Source organism: Littorina saxatilis, linkage group LG12, assembly GCF_037325665.1.
Source record: "Littorina saxatilis isolate snail1 linkage group LG12, US_GU_Lsax_2.0, whole genome shotgun sequence".
NCBI classification, from domain to species: Eukaryota; Metazoa; Mollusca; class Gastropoda; order Littorinimorpha; family Littorinidae; genus Littorina; species Littorina saxatilis.
In genome coordinates this window covers 5336783-5354282 of record NC_090256.1, presented here as the reverse complement: position 1 = coordinate 5354282, position 17500 = coordinate 5336783, and the positions used below count along the sequence as shown (strand labels likewise).

Here is a 17500-nt window from a genome sequence, read left to right as displayed (position 1 = left end):
CGTTTCCACATCAAGGTGTGGCTTCGCCGGCCGTGTTTCCGGCTTAGACCGGATCCGCTTTCTCTCTTCCCGGTACTCCTTCTCGGATGTTCGTGGTTGAGAGTCAGCTTCCTGACTATGGCCAGTTGGGGCATTCTTCTCTTCACTATGGTGTTGGGTCGACACCCCTTCCTGTTCCGGCGGCTGCAAGCTTGTCGTCAGCGCTCCCGTCCCTGCCTTCCGGTATGGTTACGGGACATGACGGTTTTCGGTCTGACGGATTTCCGGTTTCGGCTTATCCTGACCGTCAGCTTGCCTCTGGTTCAGTTGACTTTGGTCAAGGTCATCCCGACTATTCTGACACACAGTCAGTTGGCTGTTAGGGCAGTCTTCCTTTCACCATTCTGGCGTTGGGTCGGCTTCCCTTTTCAGCGCCGGCGGCACTGTTCTGACCTCTCTTTGTCCTGTTGCGGGCATTGGCGCTTTCAGAGCACGGGCGGTAGCCGCTGGCGCTTCGCTTCCGGTTTACCGGAAGCATAGGTCCTGCTTGGTATTTACACTGTGTGTTCTTCCCTGGAGTTGACCGCTGACTGGCCTATGGGCGTTCGGGCTTCCGGCCCCAGTCATCGCAACCTTCGTTTCCGCATCATGGTGCGGTTTCGTCAGCTGTGTTTCCGGCTCAGTCCGGATTCGATTTTCCTCTTACTGACACTCCTTCCGGATGTCGGTGAGCGAGTGATGTGCATCCGCCCTATGGGCTGTTAGGGCAATCTTCCTTTCACCATACTGGTGTTGGGTCGGCTTCCCTTTCAGTGCCGGCGGCACTGTTTTGTTCTCTCCTTTGTCCCGTTGCGGGCATCGGCGTTTTCAGTACAAGGGCGGTAGCCGCTGGCGCTGCGCTTCCGGTTTACCGGAAGCATAAGTCCTCCTTTGTAATTACACTGTGTGTTCTTTCCTGGAGTTGACCGTTGTCTGGCCTACGGGCATTCAGGCTTTCAGCCTCGGCCGTGACAAGTAGTCTCTTCACTGGTTGGGTGTTGCGTCTACTGTCTAGTCAGTTCTGGTGGCTTCGGATTTTACCTCCTCTTTTTCTTACCCTCTTACGGGAGGGGTTGAGACAGGACGGTTTCCGGGTGGACGGGTTTCCGGTTTTCCGGTCATCCCGTTCAGTAGTTTTCCACTGGCGACTGTGACTTCGGTCGTGTCAGTTCTCTTGGCTATTCTGTTATACAGTCTTTAGCCAATGATCAGACATGTTCTGGATTTCCGTCTAAGCTCTTGGCTTCTCGTGAGGTCTTGACGGAGGTTACTTCCACATATTATTTGGAGGTACATCGGCTTCCTCTTTGGTTGCATTCAGCGATGTCGGACTTCCGTTCCGCGAAGGAGGAGTTTTTTCCTACTTCCGGTTCAATAGTCACCTTCAAGGTGGGTACCACCTTTCGCAGGTTTTTGGCTCGTCAATCTCCTACCTGAAGTGGTATCCACGGGTTCCGGTTCTGCTACTCGTTATTCACGGGTCAGTTCCGGAACACGCTCAGCCTTGGCTGTCTTCGGCTACACAGGCTTCGGTTTTGGTTTCTTCTTGTTTTAAGAAGTTCTCTTCTCTGAAGCTGGGTCGGAACTTGCTGGTGTCTTTGCTCTTCCGCATACACCTTTCTGGTAATGCAGGAACTTAGAGGATTTTGGACGTCAGTTTTTGGAATTTGCCTCTTTTTCAGTCGGAGATGATCGTCAGAGCGCCCTCGCGCTCTTTCCCGGAGTCACTGAACCTTTCACACTTAGCGTGTATCAGGACTCTGATGACATCTCCACTCTGTTAGTCAGCCCTGCTAGGGCGAACGAAGTGCAAAAAGGGGCTGTCCTCCCTTCACCTCATTTTACAGTCAGGTGTCGGAGGGACTCGTTTCTCTCGCATTCTCAGTTCTCTGAGCAGGCTAGGAGAGACATTTGGGCTTTGCTCGGGGTAGAGGGACCTACTTTTCGGACTTTGGTGTTTTTACCAGAAAAGAAAGGTAGATTCAGTGAATAGAGATCAGCGATTGTCGAGAAATCAGATCACTGACTTCTCTCTACAAGGGTTAAAGCAGAGCTAGCCTCCTCATGGGAGGCATGCTCAGGCCTCGGGACGTTTTAAGCCGGAGGTCAATAGGCAGTCTCTGCCTGATTCTCGATTGTCGAGAAATAGATCACTTTTGGGCAGGAAGGAGGACAGCCATAGCAGCAAGCCTCTCCCCACAAGGAAGTGCCCCCGATCACACACACCCCCCCCTCCTCCGCCCTTCGCTTGGGCGATGGCGGGGGGGGTCTCTTACTTGCAATTTTCATTGGATGGTCTCCGGACACAGCCAATAGTTGTGGGAGTGGTGAGGTCGGGCGACTCCCATCGATCTTATGTGTGCATATTTGCTTATGCTTGAGTCCGATCTTTTAACAGTGATCTAGGCCCATCAGCTCGAGCACCCGCTGAGGTCTCTTCTGGTCTGATCTAGCGCTGTTCTTTGGGCGTACTGCTTCAGTCCTCAGTGAGTGTCACAGTAGTTCAGTCATGGGCTGCTGCAGTGGCACTTCCGGTTTTACCGGAGAGGTTGTTTCTTTCACAGACGCTTCATAGGTACGTCTGAGTTTTGGAACAACGGCTGACCTTAGGGCATCCAGGTTTTTTAGCCTCGGCTGGTGCAACAGCCATTCCACCTGTTGGCGGTGACGGTTGTTGTTTTCCCTTTTCTTGTGGCTTCGGACTTAGACTTTCTTCCTTTATTCTCATCTTAAGCAGGAGATGAGATAGGACGATTTCTGTTCGAGTGGGGTCTCCTGTCGTCAGGCTTCCCCGTCTTTTCTCACTTTTGGCCACAAGCTTCTGGACTTGGTCCTGGTTTGTCTTTCGCCGAGGCTGACTCTGTCTTTCTCTAGCGATCAGACTCGTTCTGGTGTTTCGTCCAAACTTAAGCTGCGCTTGAGTTGGCCTCGGAAGTAACATTCAGATTTTCCTGAGGGGGCATTGTCTTTGGCAATGGATGTTTGAGGAGTCATTCTTTGTGGCTTAACACCTCTCTCAGGTTTTTTGGCTACTCCTCTCCTTTTGGGCAGAGGGTTAGCTAATGTTCCGGTTTTTCTTTGCTGTGGGCTTTTAGCCCAGCATCTGGTTTGACAGCCGAAACTTACGTTTCTTATGTTTACCTGTGTACTGTTGGTACTTTGGTACATGGTTGTTCTTCGGGCTTCATGGCTTTCAGCCTTAGCCCGTGCTATAGCCTCCTGTCTAGCGTGGGTGGCTATGGCATTTTCGGTTCCTGTGGCTTCGGATTTGGCTCTTCCTCTTCTTCCTCGTCCTAGCACAAGGTGAATCAGGACGACTTCCGTTGGGTCGGGTTTCCTTTTACAGTCACCCTTCTACCACAGGCAACTATGACTACGGCGTTTGCCCGTTGATCTCTACGTCTGACTCTCAGTCTTTCAGAGTTAGTCAGACGCGATCTACTTCCTCGTATTACCTCTCTCTCTGCTTTCGCATTGACTGGTAGAGGATTACCGGCGAACGTCTCTTTTTCGGGATTTCCCTGTCGAGGTGGGCTCTGGTACCTTGTACTCAGTTGCCTCCCTCTCTATCTTGGTGGATATTAATCACTCTTTTCTGGAGCTGACTTTTATCTCACAGTCCTTTCGGGCTTCACTCCTTCCCAAGGTTTGCGTACTTTGGCATGATTGTCTTACGGTCTCCGTGAGGCTTGTCCTTCACTGCTCTGAGTGGACATCCTTACGCACGGATCGTTTCTAGGGCGGCATTTCCTTCCAATAGAAAAGGGGGGGGCAGCTTGTCTTTCCCCCTACTCGGCCCGGGTTAATCCAAGGCTGGGGTCTCTTTCTGGGTCGTTTGGTCCAGGAGTTCGGAAGAAGTGCTGGGCTCAGTTTTCTGGCTCTCTGATGTTGTCTTTCGCAACTTTTTTGCCTGAGAGACATCTCGGCTGTCAATCAGGATGGGTCTCAGGCCCTTACCTGCCTTTTTGGCAGTGGGCCAGTTCCTGGCTAGGGTTTAGGGTGAGTTAGATTTTCTTTCTCACTGAGCCTTTTTCCTGACCTTTTGGCAGCAGGCCAGTTTTTTGGCAAGGTTTTAAGAGTGAGTTTGGTTTTTCATTCCCACCGCCTTGTTGATGCTATCTGCTCTTTATGTGATTCGGAGTAAGAATATGTAATTTAATCGAAAATTTTTAAGTAAATTTTCATTTCATTAATATACTTACCCGAATCACATAGTGTATTCCCTCCCGCCAACCCCGCTTATGATATTTTAGTTTTCTTTAATGTCGAATGAGTATACCACGTGGTGCAGCAGTGGAAGTGACGTCACATACCCAGCAGGGGAGGTAACTCCCCGGGTATATGGTCATTGCCATAGCTGTGTTTACCTTTTTTGTGGTTGGGTTGCTTCCCTTTTAAACTTTAAGACGGGTAGCCTTTTCAGACCTTAGCTATTCAGACTGCGTCAATGCTCTTTATGTGATTCGGGTAAGTATATTAATGAAATGAAAATTTACTTAAAAATTTTCGATTTCTTCTGCTTCTGCTTTCAACTCACACCTTCCCGTTTGCTTTCAAATTTCAAGCACCAATCACCAAGCACCAAGCACCAAGCACCAATCACCAATCACCAAGCACCAATCACCAAGCACCAATCACCAAGCACCAATCACCAATCACCAAGCACCAATCACCAAGCACCAATCACCAAGCACCAATCACCAATCACCAATCACCAAGCACCAATCACCAATCACCAATCACCAATCACCAATCACCAATCACCAATCACCAAGCACCAAGCACCAAGCACCAAGCACCAAGCACCAATCACCAAGCACCAATCACCAAGCACCAATCACCAAGCACCAATCGTTGTATTATCGTATCATCCGTTTTCATTTGTTTATCACAGCTATCCCAGCACTGCAGCCAATTGTGTATGACCTGTTCTTGCTGCGAGGCACGTCGCGGTCAGATGTGAGCAAGGAGTTGGAGACACAGCGAGAAGTGGTGGTGTCCATGCTTCTACGGCTGATTCAGTATCACCAGGTGTGTATGCAAGCCATACGATACACAATCAAATTACTCAGCTAAAAAACCCTGTTAAAAGTGATACTGAATGTTAAAGGTGTATAGCCTGTTTATGACATTCTGATGATTTGAAGTAATTTTCCCTGAAAACAGAGTATAGCTTCCTAAATGGTGCCGGGGTTAAACGGTCATACACATAAATACCTGCTCGTGCAAAACACAAGTGTACCAGGAAGTTCCAGCCCATGAACGCAAAATAAGAAGAAGAAAAAGAATAAGGCATTTTAATGTGGGTCTGATGTGCCTGAAGTGTTTGTATCTAAATTTTGAAACGAGAATGCAGACCATGCTGTTATGTCCTTCTGTTTGGCTACCTTGAGTGCAGCTTTCCCATCTGTTTGTGTATGTATTATGTAGTGATCTATGTTAATCCAAAACTGTCTTCTTTCCTGCATATGTCCTGCGTGAATGCAGTTATTCAGAGACTCTTTGTGTGTGACAGGCGCTGGAAATGTTTGTCATCATCCTGCAGCAGTGTCACAGAGAGAGTGAGGAGAGGTGGAAACGCATGTCACGCATGGTCACTGATGCTGTCTTACCTGTCCTTGTTGACCAACAGGTAAGTCAAACATTGTTCTAAAATAAGAGGGGGACAGGGATTCTGTGGGAGATGTGGAGGGGTAAAGGCTCTGTGTGTGTTTAGGGTGGGGGGGGGGGGGGGGGAGTAGAAGAAGGGAGGTAAATCAAGTGATTGTGTATGCCTGAGGAAGATTTGTTTGTCTGCCTTTGTTTCCCACTGTTTGTAGGTCTGTCTTGTCTTGTCTGTCTGTCTGTCTGTCTGTCTGTCTTGTCTGTCTGTCTTGTCTTGTCTGTCTTGCTTGTCTTGTCCTGTCTGTCTTGTCTGTCTTGTCTTGTCTGTCTTGCTTGTCCTGTCTGTCTTGTCTGTCTTGTCTTGTCTGTCTTGTCTAGTCTGTCTTGTCTAGTCTGTCTTGTCTAGTCTGTCTGTCTAGTCTGTCTAGTCTTGTCTTGTATTGTCTGTCTTGTCTGTCCTGTCTTGTCTGTCTGTCTGTCTTGTCTGTCTTGTCTGTCTGCATGTTGGTCTTTCTGTGTTTAAGTGCTCCACCAAGCATGAGAGACAACTTGCACATGTCTTTGTCTTTGTTCATCTGTACGCTACGAAGCAAATATGTATGTGTGTGTGAAGAAGAGAAAAGGAGAGTGTGTCTGTCTACATGTCTCTGTCTCTGTGTCTATGTTTCTGTGAGTGTGTAACTGTGTTGAAATTGATGTTGTGCGCAAATATGTATGTGTGTGTGAGAAAGAGAAAAGGAGAGTGTGTCTGTCAACATATCTCTGTCTCTGTGTCTTTGTTTCTGTGTTTGTGTACTTGTTCAAATTGATGTGCGCAAACTTGACCAGGTAACAGTGGATAGTCAGCCCAGCCTGGACATCCTGCATCGTCTGTTTGAGTCTGTGGCCCCCAGCGTCTTCAGGCCTGTTGACATCCTGCTGAAGACACTTCTTGCTCCACCAGCCAATGTTGTAAGTCTTTACTCTTCCTTTAAAGATTTTTGTTTGGTCTGCGGCTCGCGCCATCTTGAGACCAAGAAAATGACACCTGACTGAGCGAAAACGATTTTCTCTTTGTCATATTTTTTGGTTTTTTTTGTTCATCCACTTCAAAGACTGCCAGGTTGAGGTACTAGTGAATGTTTTGGTTGCCTATAATCAAATATTCAGTTAAGTAACCAGTCTTGGTTTTTTTTCCATTCTTTTTTCAGTGTTCACCCTGCAACAGAAAAAAGATGACCATGGCAATTATACTGATGAAATGGTTCTCATGAATTATTTGTAGAAAGCTGTGATGATGGACCTCTTCAATTATTCAGCTGAGAAGTTTGAGTGTTCTTTACCAAGAAGGTGACCTTCACACAAAAATTGAGCAAACAAGAACAAAAACGAGAAGGATCAGAAGGAACAACAGGAAATGTTTTTATTTCAATAATATATCTTCAACTAAGAAGAATGTTGTTGGGTTTGAATGGCATAATGTGTCTCTCTTTAAGATAAAAAAACAGCTCTATTTCCAAAGGGGATGCGTAGAAGTAAGTCAGAACACATCTTTATTTCTGTGGAAAAAAGTGCTGTTATGCGCGTAGAGAATATGTAGAAATGAATTGGGACACGCCTTTATATCTGCAGAAAATAGTGCACTTTTATGTCCGTATAGAATATGTAGAAATGAATAGAAAAAAAAAACTTCTTTTGTCTGGGAAGCCTGTCCTTAACTGGGCAAAGTCAACTACACGAAGTATACTTCTCGAAGCTGGCCGCACGAAGCTTTAGCACTGAGTTTTCGGTCAAAAGACTTTACAAAGTTGACTTCAGGCTCAATTAGGGACCACCCTTAACAAAGTAGTGCAGAAAGTACAAGTCTTGTTCCTATGGTGTGAGCAGGAGAGTGTGAGGGGCGTTGAGCGGTGGATGTGCCTGGTGCTGGCCCTGCTGAGGGTGCTGGTGTCGCAGTCCAAGGAGGAGGCCATCCTCTCGCGTCTGGAGGAGATGGGGCTGCACGTCAACCTCACCCGCTCCCAGCCTAACACTGGCATGTCCGCCTCCGTCATGGAGATCGTCCGCAACCTCTCTGCCGAAGAAACTGTAGCCTGGTGAGTTGTATCGATTGTTTAGATATATAGAGTTTAGTTGGATAGATACTAGATACATATGGCCACTGATACTACAGAGAAGCCAACATTGCGGCAGTGAATTGTGATCTCTAATGTGAGTATTTTCCAAAAGAAAAAGGCAATATATTGAGCAAAAACTTTTAAAAAAATGCACATCAGAGCTGATATTTTTGCTTGGGCGCCCATGATCGCTTAGTATAACTAATAGGTGACAGGGTTTTCCTGATTGGTTGTAAGGGGCGCAACTCTTCCACACCCAAGTAAAACCCTGACAGAGTTACTTTCACAAATTGTTTATTTTGGGGGGGGAGGGGAGAATGGGGAAAAAATTGAGTATGAAAAAAAAAGAAATGTTTTGTTTAAAATGCTGCTTTTTTATTGTCAATAACTGGACCTGTCTGTTATTTCTACAGGTTCTTGCTGCAAGTGATCGGCAAGTGTGCAGAGACGCTGAGCAGGGAGAAAGTGGCGGTGGGGGCTTCGGCGTGCAGCACCAAGTTCCTGCAGCAGCAGGTCACCCATCTCATGCTCTACATCACACACATGTTTCAGTCAGGTGAGCAAGACGGTGAACACGGGGAATCATTTTCTCTGTTCATCCAGGTTTGGGGTGATCTAACAGGATATGTTTTTTTGATGTGATTGGAATGCAATACAGACGGGCGCGGTGGCCTAGTGGATAAGACGCCGGCCGCCCAAGCTGAAAGTTGTGGGTTCAAATCCCGGCCACGCCTGGTGAGTTAAGGGTGGAGATTTTTCGGATCTCCCAGGTGAAGGTATGTGCAGACCTGTTAGTACCTAAATCCCCCTTCGTGTGTACACACGCACAAGACCAATTGCGCACGGAAAAGATCCTGTAATCCATGTCAGAGTTAGGTGGGTTATGGAAACACAAAAATGCCCAGCATGCATCCCCCGAAAGCAGCGTAAGGCTGCCTAAATGGCGGGGTAAAAACGGTCATACACTTAAAAACCCACTCATGCAAAAAAACAAAACAAATGTAATTGGGAGTTTCAGCCCATGAACGCAGTAGAAGAAGAAGAAGAAGAAGAGAAGAATGAAATATTTACGGGGCAAAAATGTTTCTGTATTTGTTCAGGTTTTCTTGCAAAATAAATATCTCGGTGAAATCACATACACTGAAGGGCGTCTATTATTGAGACAGCATTCAGTTGTATTCACATGCAGGTGTATAGGTCGAAGCAAGTGTCCGTCTGAAGTTTTTCTAGCGTAGGTGGAGTAATCTTTAAGCGAAAGCTGGTTCACATACTATTTTCTGTTGGCATGGTGGTATGCTGCTGTCTTCATATATTCAAAAATGCACACACATGCATGCACGCACTCACACACACACACATTCACACACACACACATTCACACACACACATTCACACACACACACACACACACACACACACACACACATTCACACACACACACATTCACCTATACTCTAATACTGCCACCAATTTCTTTTCATCAAACAGGTTTGTTCCGCCGAGTGGCCACAGCAGCAATGGGACTCCTGCAAAACGAGAGCCCTACTTGCTTCTACAGCATCCGCGAGATCAACCAGATGATTCTGGCGCTCAGCACGTGCTGTCCCATGCTCACCCTGCACTGGTGCAACGTCCTCATCCTTCTCAACTACGACGATCGCAAGTTCTGGAGTCAGATCGTCCAGACACCTCAGTCTTTCAAGATGGCTAGTCAGAGGTGTGTATGTGTTTGGGTGGTGTTGGTGGTGTTGGTGGTGTTGGTGGTGTTGTAACAGTTTGATTCTTATATTTTGGTTTTTAAATGACAGTTAGAAGTTGATTTACTAATAAGCCCAGTTTTCAGACTTCAAATTTTTTAAATTTTTTTTTAATCTCTTTTTAAAATAATAAAAGGAGTCTTGAAATAAAGGAAAACATATAAATTTTTTGAAGTCTCACGTCTGAGAGTCTCACTATCAAGATTTCATAGCATCTCTACTTATTGGTTAATAGGAGATAAACCATACCTTAGGTTTAGCTTTATGAAAGCAACAACTACAACGAGGTGTTTTTTTTTTGGGGGGGGGGGGGGGTGGGAGGGGGTTGCTTTTAGATGTGAATTTAGGCTTTTCTTTGCATTCATTTGTTAGTAGATTTACATCTCTGAAACAAGTAAAGACAGCATGATTAAACTTCATTTGTTTGACAGTGGGCGAGGGTCAAGGACGCTGGATCCGCCAAAACGTATTGTGGAGTGTTGCAGCCTGGAGATGCTGCGAAGGGGAGGTCTCATTCTCTTCTGCGATTATGTGGTAGGTACAGTGTTCCTCAGATAGAAACACCATTTGTGTGTGTGTGTGTGTGTGTGTGTGTGTGTGTGTGTGTGTGTGTGCAATCATGCATGGTTGTGTGTGTGTGTGTGTGTAATCGTTGATGCAAGTATGTGTGTGTGAGATTGATTATTTACACTCTATTGTGTCTGACAACTGTAGATGTTGGCAGTTCACACTGTGCTTGCCGAGCCTTTAAAGAGAACAGAATGTTGTTAACAGTGGGACAGAGAGCTTATATGCCTGTCTGCTAGTAAATTTGTTTATACATTTTGAGTATGTTAAAAAAAAACATCTTCAGAATAACAAAAAGTTCAAACTTACAAGCACTGGTCTGTACGTTACAGTGTGAGAATCTGAGCGACGCGGAACACATGACCTGGCTGATCATCAACCACGTGACTGATCTTATTGAACTTTCCAACGAATCACCAGTCCAGGACTTCATCAGGTCAGTTCTGAGTGCCCGTCTCCCCTCTTGGTCAACTATGTGGCCCCTCTCAAGTGAAGAGGGCCCGATACAGTGGAACCCCCCTTTTAAGACCCCCCAATTAAAGACTCCCTCCTTTTTAAGACCCTGTTTTCTTAGACTTTCTGCTCATAACCTCAGTTTGTTTGTTCATTCATGGGCTGAAACTCCCACGGCTTTTATGTGTATGACCGTTTTTACCCCGCCATTTAGGCAGCCATACGCCGCTTTCGGGGGAGCATGCTGGGTATTTTCGTGTTTCTATAACCCACCGAACTCTGACAGCCGCCAACTGTATTGTCAATTATGGCTGGACTGGGTGGCCGAGTGGTAACGCACTTGCGCTCGGAAGCGAGAGGTTGCGAGTTCGACCCTGGGTCAGGGCGTTAGCAATTTTCTCCCCCCTTTCCTAACCTAGGTGGTGGGTTCAAGTGCTAGTCTTTCGGATGAGACGAAAAACCGAGGTCCCTTCGTGTACACTACATTGGGGTGTGCACGTTAAAGATCCCACGATTGACAAAAGGGTCTTTCCTGGCAAAATTGTATAGGCATAGATAAAAATGTCCACCAAAATACCCGTGTGACTTGGAATAATAGGCCGTGAAAAGTAGGATATGCGCCGAAATGGCTGCGATCTGCTGGCCGATGTGAATGCGTGATGTATTGTGTAAAAAAAAATTCCATCTCACACGGCATAAATAAATCTCTGCGCCTTGAATATGTGCGCGATATAAATTGCATAAAAAAATTAAAAAAATAAAATAAAAAATCCCTGCGCTTAGAACTGTACCCTCGGAATACGCGCGATATAAGCCTCATATATTGATTGGATCTGTCGCTTGATTTTACAGAGGCAATGTATGAAATCCGTATAAAAGAATGTAAACTAACAATGACCATTTGTTTGTGTACAAGGCCATTTGCCAGTTATAAGAACACTCAATATTCATGATGTGAGGTAGGTGACCGCATGGCTGTAGCTACCTTATGACAGTTGCTTAATTGATTCTTTTTATTGGAGTGGATAGGTCTATTCTTAATCCTCTTTGACAAACTGCGTTGCAACTGTCATGCCTTGTATTTGTTATGGACAGGGTGCTTGGATTGTTTTTATTTATTTTTGCAGTGCAATCCACAGAAATCCTGCCGCAAGCAGTCTCTTCATTCAAGCCATCCACGCTCGTGGGGAGTCTGTGTGCCGGGTAAGTAGATGTTCCAGCTCATTATTTAGTGTCAGCTTTTCTTGCGAAGACAGAGTATGGCTGCCTTTATGGTGAGGTAATTAGGAACGGCTGTACATGTAATTATCCTATTTGGAATGGATGACGGTCACTTCTCCCTACCTAATGGCCTTGTGAGTGTTAAATGCGGATTCCCTCAACAACAATCCACAAATGTCAGATTTGTTGTTTCTGAATGCCCCATAACTGAAGATCCATTGCTTGTAAATGCTTCACAACTGAATTTCTCTTTTTGAAATCAGGTTTTGTGTATCTTTCTCTTGTCCTCTCTGTTAGAATGTACAGAGACCTTGAGAGTCAGAATGTACAGAGACCTTGAGAGTCAGAATGTACAGAGACCTTGAGAGTCAGAAAACTCTGGAGTAAGAGGGTTGGACAGAAAATGACAAATCAGAATGAGCACATCATTATCTGTGTATTAATAGGAGTGAGGCCACAGACACAAGAAGTTTGATAAGTACAATCCAACCAACCCTAACTCTTTGTAAAGGTTCACAGACAAAGGGACATTTGGCAACCCTAACTCTTTGTAAAGGTTCACAGACAAAGGGACATTTGGCAACCCTAACTCTTTGTAAAGGTTCACAGACAAAGGGACATTTGGCACTCCATACCCACGAAGAAGGAAGTGTGCGCGACCCATACAAAAAACAACAAGAAAAGTTCTAACCACTCATCTTCTTCTTGATCATGTAGCCTAATCCAACGTTTTTGTTTTGTTTTTGTCTAAACAAAAAACTCAGTGAGTGTGCAAGAGAGATGTATGGCTATTCCATGGCAGAACCTGCGTTCTTATATCACCTAAATGTGGGGCCCAGCGTAGTCCCTGGGGCGAAGTGCAGACTGCATCACACAGACCTGGGAACCCATACGATTTCGCCGTATTTTGTACGCATGATTGTCGAGAATACGATCAGTACGGTCAGTGGAAAAAAAATACGACCAGAAACATTCCTAGACTACTTTTCTTCACAAGCCCATCTCGAAGCCGATCCAGTATTTTTGACACATGATTACAGTTTTTGTCAGTAAACATTGAAAAAAAGCATTTGTTTTAAATGTATAGGTAAACTTAATTAATGGTGTGACGGACGCGTGTGAAGCATGTTTTAATCATGGATGTTCATATGCTGTGTGCATGGAGTACGCTCATTTTTCTGAAAATACACCAAGTTTGTTTGAGAATACTTTAAGTGCAAAACAGGGGTTCCCAGGTCTGATCACATCAACAACCTTGACAGTCTAGCATGGCGACGAGAACGCAGAAGAAGAAGAATATCACCAAAACTGGTCTGTGTGTTTCAGCCTTCACTGGTGAAGAAGACGCTACGATGCCTTGACGCCATTCACCCGTCTCAGAGCGGAGCCCTGGTGACTCTGCTGGTAGACAAGTTCCTGCATAACCACCAGGTGGCGGTGAGCGGCATGTGTGACATGATCATCTGTCGTCGCCTGGAGGGGCTGCTGGCAGAGAGTGTGGAGGTTTGTTTTTAACGTCTTACTCCTTGTCTTTCTCTTCCTTGCTCTGTCTCTCTATTTTGCTTTGCTGTCACCTCTTCTTACTCTCTCTCACTCTTGCTCTGTCTGTATCTCGCTCTGTCTAACGCCCCCCTCCCCCCTATAGCTCTTTCTCTCTCTCTCTCTCTCTCTCTCTCTCTCTCTCTCTCTCTCTCTCTCTCTCTCTCTCTCTCTCTCTCTCTCTCTCTCTCTCTCTCTCTCTCTCTCTGGCTGTCAGCAATGAACAAGTCTCTAAGTTACAGGAGCATTGTTTTTGGATTTTAAGAAAGCATTTGACTCAGTCGATCATTCCATATTGTTGAACAAATTACACTATTATTTGAGAAACGATTCGGTCTGTGACTTCTTTAAATCGTATCTTGCTGACCGGACACAGTATGTCACTCTACAATGCCAGAATTCGTCTACTGCACTAGTAAAACATGGCGTCCCTCAAGGGTCTGTATTAGGACCTATTCACTTTTGTATTTACGTGAATGATTTGCCTTTACATGTATCGGATTATAAAGTCAAATGCGAGTTTTTTGCAGACGATTCGTCTATTCATACCAGTAACACCTCGTTGGAGTCAGTAAATTCTTCCCTGAAGAACACTTTGGACGAAGTTGCGAAATGGTGCACATCAAATGCCATGATACTACACCCAGAAAAAACTAAAAGCATTGTTATTACCACAAGACAAAAGCATCAGATAAGTCCTCTTAAATTACAACTGTCCCTAGGTACAACTCAAATACAGCAAGTTAAAGAACATCGCATACTTGGTGTAACTGTCGATGAAGAAATGAAATGGCAAACACACATAAGCAACCTCTGCAAAGTGTTATCAAGGAATTTGTATTTGTCAAAACTCAAACATTATGCGAAGTCTGAAACATTAAAAATGTTCGTTCATGCTCATATAATGCCTCATATTAATTTTGCTTCGACATTGTGGGATGGCTGCAGTGATGTTCACTTATTGAAACTCAATTCTTTGTACCGTCGTGCTGCAAAACTTATCCTGTATGAATCGCACATGTCTACAGAAATGAAGTTAAACAGCCTTAATTTCCTTCCCCTAAAAACCCACCTTGCATACAATAAGGCTGTCTTTATGTATAAATGAGTTCATGGTGATGTGCCCAGTTATGTGCAATCCTATTTTACACATGTTACGAAGAGGTATGGGTCTCAAAATTTACTTCCTCCAATTCCTCGTATAGATCTTTATAAATCCAGCTTAGCTTTTTCAGGATCATCTCTGTGGAATTCTTTGGCAATAGAAATCAAACGATCCGCATCCTTAAAGGCAGTTGCACACACATTTGATCACACTGTAAACTGCCCCTGATGTTTAGTTTCCATTGTGTACTCGGATAATGTATGCAATGCTCTTAAGTGTTTGTTTGTTTTTAAATATTGTATATGTAGTTAATCTGAATGCTTCTTAAAACATCAATACCTCTCTCACTCTCTCTCTCTAACTCTCTTGCTCTCTCTCTCTCTTTCACTTATGTGACTGTTAGAAACAGCCAGTTTGAAGTTAGAAAAAATACTTATGAACAGTTGTGTTGATTTTTTGCAGGAGAGCAGTAAACAACTCCCTCAAGAAGACTTGGAGAAACTGCTCCACTTCATGAAATCCAATGGCTTGATAAGGCAGTAAGTATAGAAGAGAAATCAATGTAGCTGAGATTCATTCAGCCATGAGATTTTATTTCCAGCATTTTCAAAGCCTGAGATGTTGGTGCAGATTTGGAATACTCTTTGATTCTTTTTCTTTTTTTTCTCAGACATGAGCGGCTGGCCTCGTTGCTGGACAAGCTGAGAACCATGACGTGTCCAACATCAAAAGTGTCAGTCTCACCAGAGAAGACACATCCCTTGGCTGTGACCCCTACACAGGTCAAGGACATGGATATTGACAAGGTCAGTTTTATCACAAGTCTGATTTAAAAGAAAACTGATTCATTCCTTTATTATTAATTCCACCATTTAGTTTTGACTGAAAAGAATAAAAGCATCTTTCCACAGGAAAAATAGTTCATGAAGAAAAAGGAAATTTAGCAGTGAAGGTTTTATTTTCCTGACTGCAATTCACCAAAAATGTGAACAGAAGGCAGAATTGTTATTCACTATGATTGGTCATCTGTGAGTCTTTATTTCAGAGTTGTTATTCACTATAATTGGTCATCTGTGAGTCTTTATTTCAGAGTTGTTATTCACTATGATTGGTCATCTGTGAGGTCTTTATTCCAGGATTTCTTCATGAGCATAGCCAGAGATCAGTGCTTTTCCCCTTCACCCAGAATGCGAGAGTGTGCCTTCCTGCTGCAGAGACTGGAGTATGGAGACATTCTCTCCATCACCATGACAAAGGTAAAACAAACACCGTGTGTGTGTGTGTCCCTCTCTCTCTCTCTGTCTCTCTCTCTCTCTCTCTCTCTTTCTCTCTGTTTCTGTTGCATGTTTGTCAGTCTGGTAAAACATTACAGGCATTAGAAACAAAAATGTTATGGTTTTTTTTATCAGTAACCGATTGAGAGGACTGCATCTTACTGGGTACATTTTATGCATGCTCAGTCACAGTTTTGGTAAGGAATTGATAAACTAATTATCAGTTTGTCCACGACAGTTTATTTATCCAATTTGTTTTCACAGGTGAGGGCATAGATTCTCATGTTTGCCCTGTGAAATATTTGTTTTCACAGGTGAGGGCATTAATTCTGATGTTTGCCCTTTGAAACAGTAAAAGAATACACACATTTTTGTACACCCAGTTTATTTTAAAAAGAAAAAAAAAGCATAAAACCATCAATCTGTCTTTTCACAGGAGTTTAACCTGTGTGTGCTGGAGGAGTGCATCTCGCTGGGAGCGTTCCGCACCCTGCTGCGCTACAACCGCGACAAGGACTCAGATCGAACCACGTCCCCAACAGAACCCAGCCTAGACCCGCTGTTCCAGGCAGCCCAGCTCACCATGTTCCGTCACATCAACAACGTCATCAACCACCTCCCCGTCCCACACCAATGTCTCAACTTTGCTGTCAGCCTCCCAGTGCGCCTTATCCAGTACATGGAACGTATCGACGACCTCTTCACAGACCATGTGTGGTTTGACATGAACTTCAGCCTGGCGGCGGCCTTTGCACAGTACATCGTGTGCATACGCCGCTTTCCCTGGGAGGCCAGAGTTCCGGCTGAGTCCCAAACAGATGTTTGTCGCTTCTGTGTGCTTCTGTTGGAGGTGAGTTTGTGTGTGTGTGTTTTTTGTTTGCAGTGAGAGTTTTGATGTGAGGAGGTTGGGTTGGAAGTAAGGGAGGGGGGCGCGTGTGTTTGTTGTTTGCAGTGAGAGTTTTGATGTGAGGAGGTTGGGTTGGAAGTGAGGGAGGGGCGCGCGTGTGTTTGTTGTTTGTCAGCATGTGTGTGCATGTGCAGATCTGTATTCTGTGTTTTGTGTGTGTGTGTGTGTGTGTGTGTGTTGTGTGTGCACATGTATCTACATGTGCTTCGCAAACAACCGTTCACTCAAACACTTTTTCCATACCTCGCTATAACCTCCCCAAACTTTGACACCAAGACAAACAGAACCAAACACTGTTGAAAACTAATTAAAAAAAATAATTAAAAAAAACCCAATGCAGTCACTCCATTTCACGTTTCTCTATCCACCAGATGGTCCACTGGTCAATCCAGCATGACAGCCTGCCCACGTCTGACCAGCTACAGATGTGCCTAGAGTGCGTGGCAGTGGTCCTTCAAGACTTCACACTGTGGAACCTCATCGCTCAGGACGATCACGCCACGTGGGCCTGCTCCCTCATTGCTGGCTTGCATCAGCTCTTGGTGTCAGGTACATCTCAATATATCCATTGATGACTTTTAGAAATGTCTTTCCACTAAAATGTGCCCCAAAAGACATTCTTGTGCTGTGTGAGAGGTGTTTTCTTTGTGTTTAATATTATTTTGTTTGGACCTAGCTATTGATGTGTACATTGTTGTTTGTTGTATGTTTTATCAGGGTTTGCTAGTGTGTGATAGGGTTCGTGTCCGTCTGTAGATGTTAGTTTCTTTGTTAGTCCTGTGTTGACAACTCTTCGACAAGCGCTTAGAACTGTACCCACGGAATACGCGCTATATAAGCTTCATATTGATTGATTGAAAATGTGGTCCTTCAAAATTCTATGGAACATGCGAAACGATCATGCCGCGAGGGCTTTCTGACTTGTATTGTCATTAATTAAACAAATTAAATAAAGAAAT

At 44.7% G+C, this 17500-nt stretch overlaps 1 protein-coding gene across 2 annotated transcripts in view; it reads left to right on the top strand.

Moving 5' to 3' along the window:
- The window catches only part of LOC138981121 (huntingtin-like), a 71176-nt gene that overhangs the window by 35359 nt on the left and 18317 nt on the right, over positions 1–17500 (top strand). For both annotated transcript variants that reach the window (XM_070353960.1, XM_070353959.1), the window contains exons 27-41: positions 4913–5049; positions 5534–5650; positions 6451–6573; positions 7489–7697; positions 8132–8274; positions 9207–9435; positions 9907–10009; positions 10375–10478; positions 11623–11698; positions 13043–13219; positions 14823–14899; positions 15031–15166; positions 15497–15616; positions 16071–16484; positions 16913–17090. In XM_070353960.1, the coding sequence (XP_070210061.1) occupies positions 4913–5049; positions 5534–5650; positions 6451–6573; positions 7489–7697; positions 8132–8274; positions 9207–9435; positions 9907–10009; positions 10375–10478; positions 11623–11698; positions 13043–13219; positions 14823–14899; positions 15031–15166; positions 15497–15616; positions 16071–16484; positions 16913–17090 (2343 nt within the window). The remainder of the gene's footprint in view (positions 1–4912; positions 5050–5533; positions 5651–6450; positions 6574–7488; positions 7698–8131; positions 8275–9206; positions 9436–9906; positions 10010–10374; positions 10479–11622; positions 11699–13042; positions 13220–14822; positions 14900–15030; positions 15167–15496; positions 15617–16070; positions 16485–16912; positions 17091–17500) is intronic.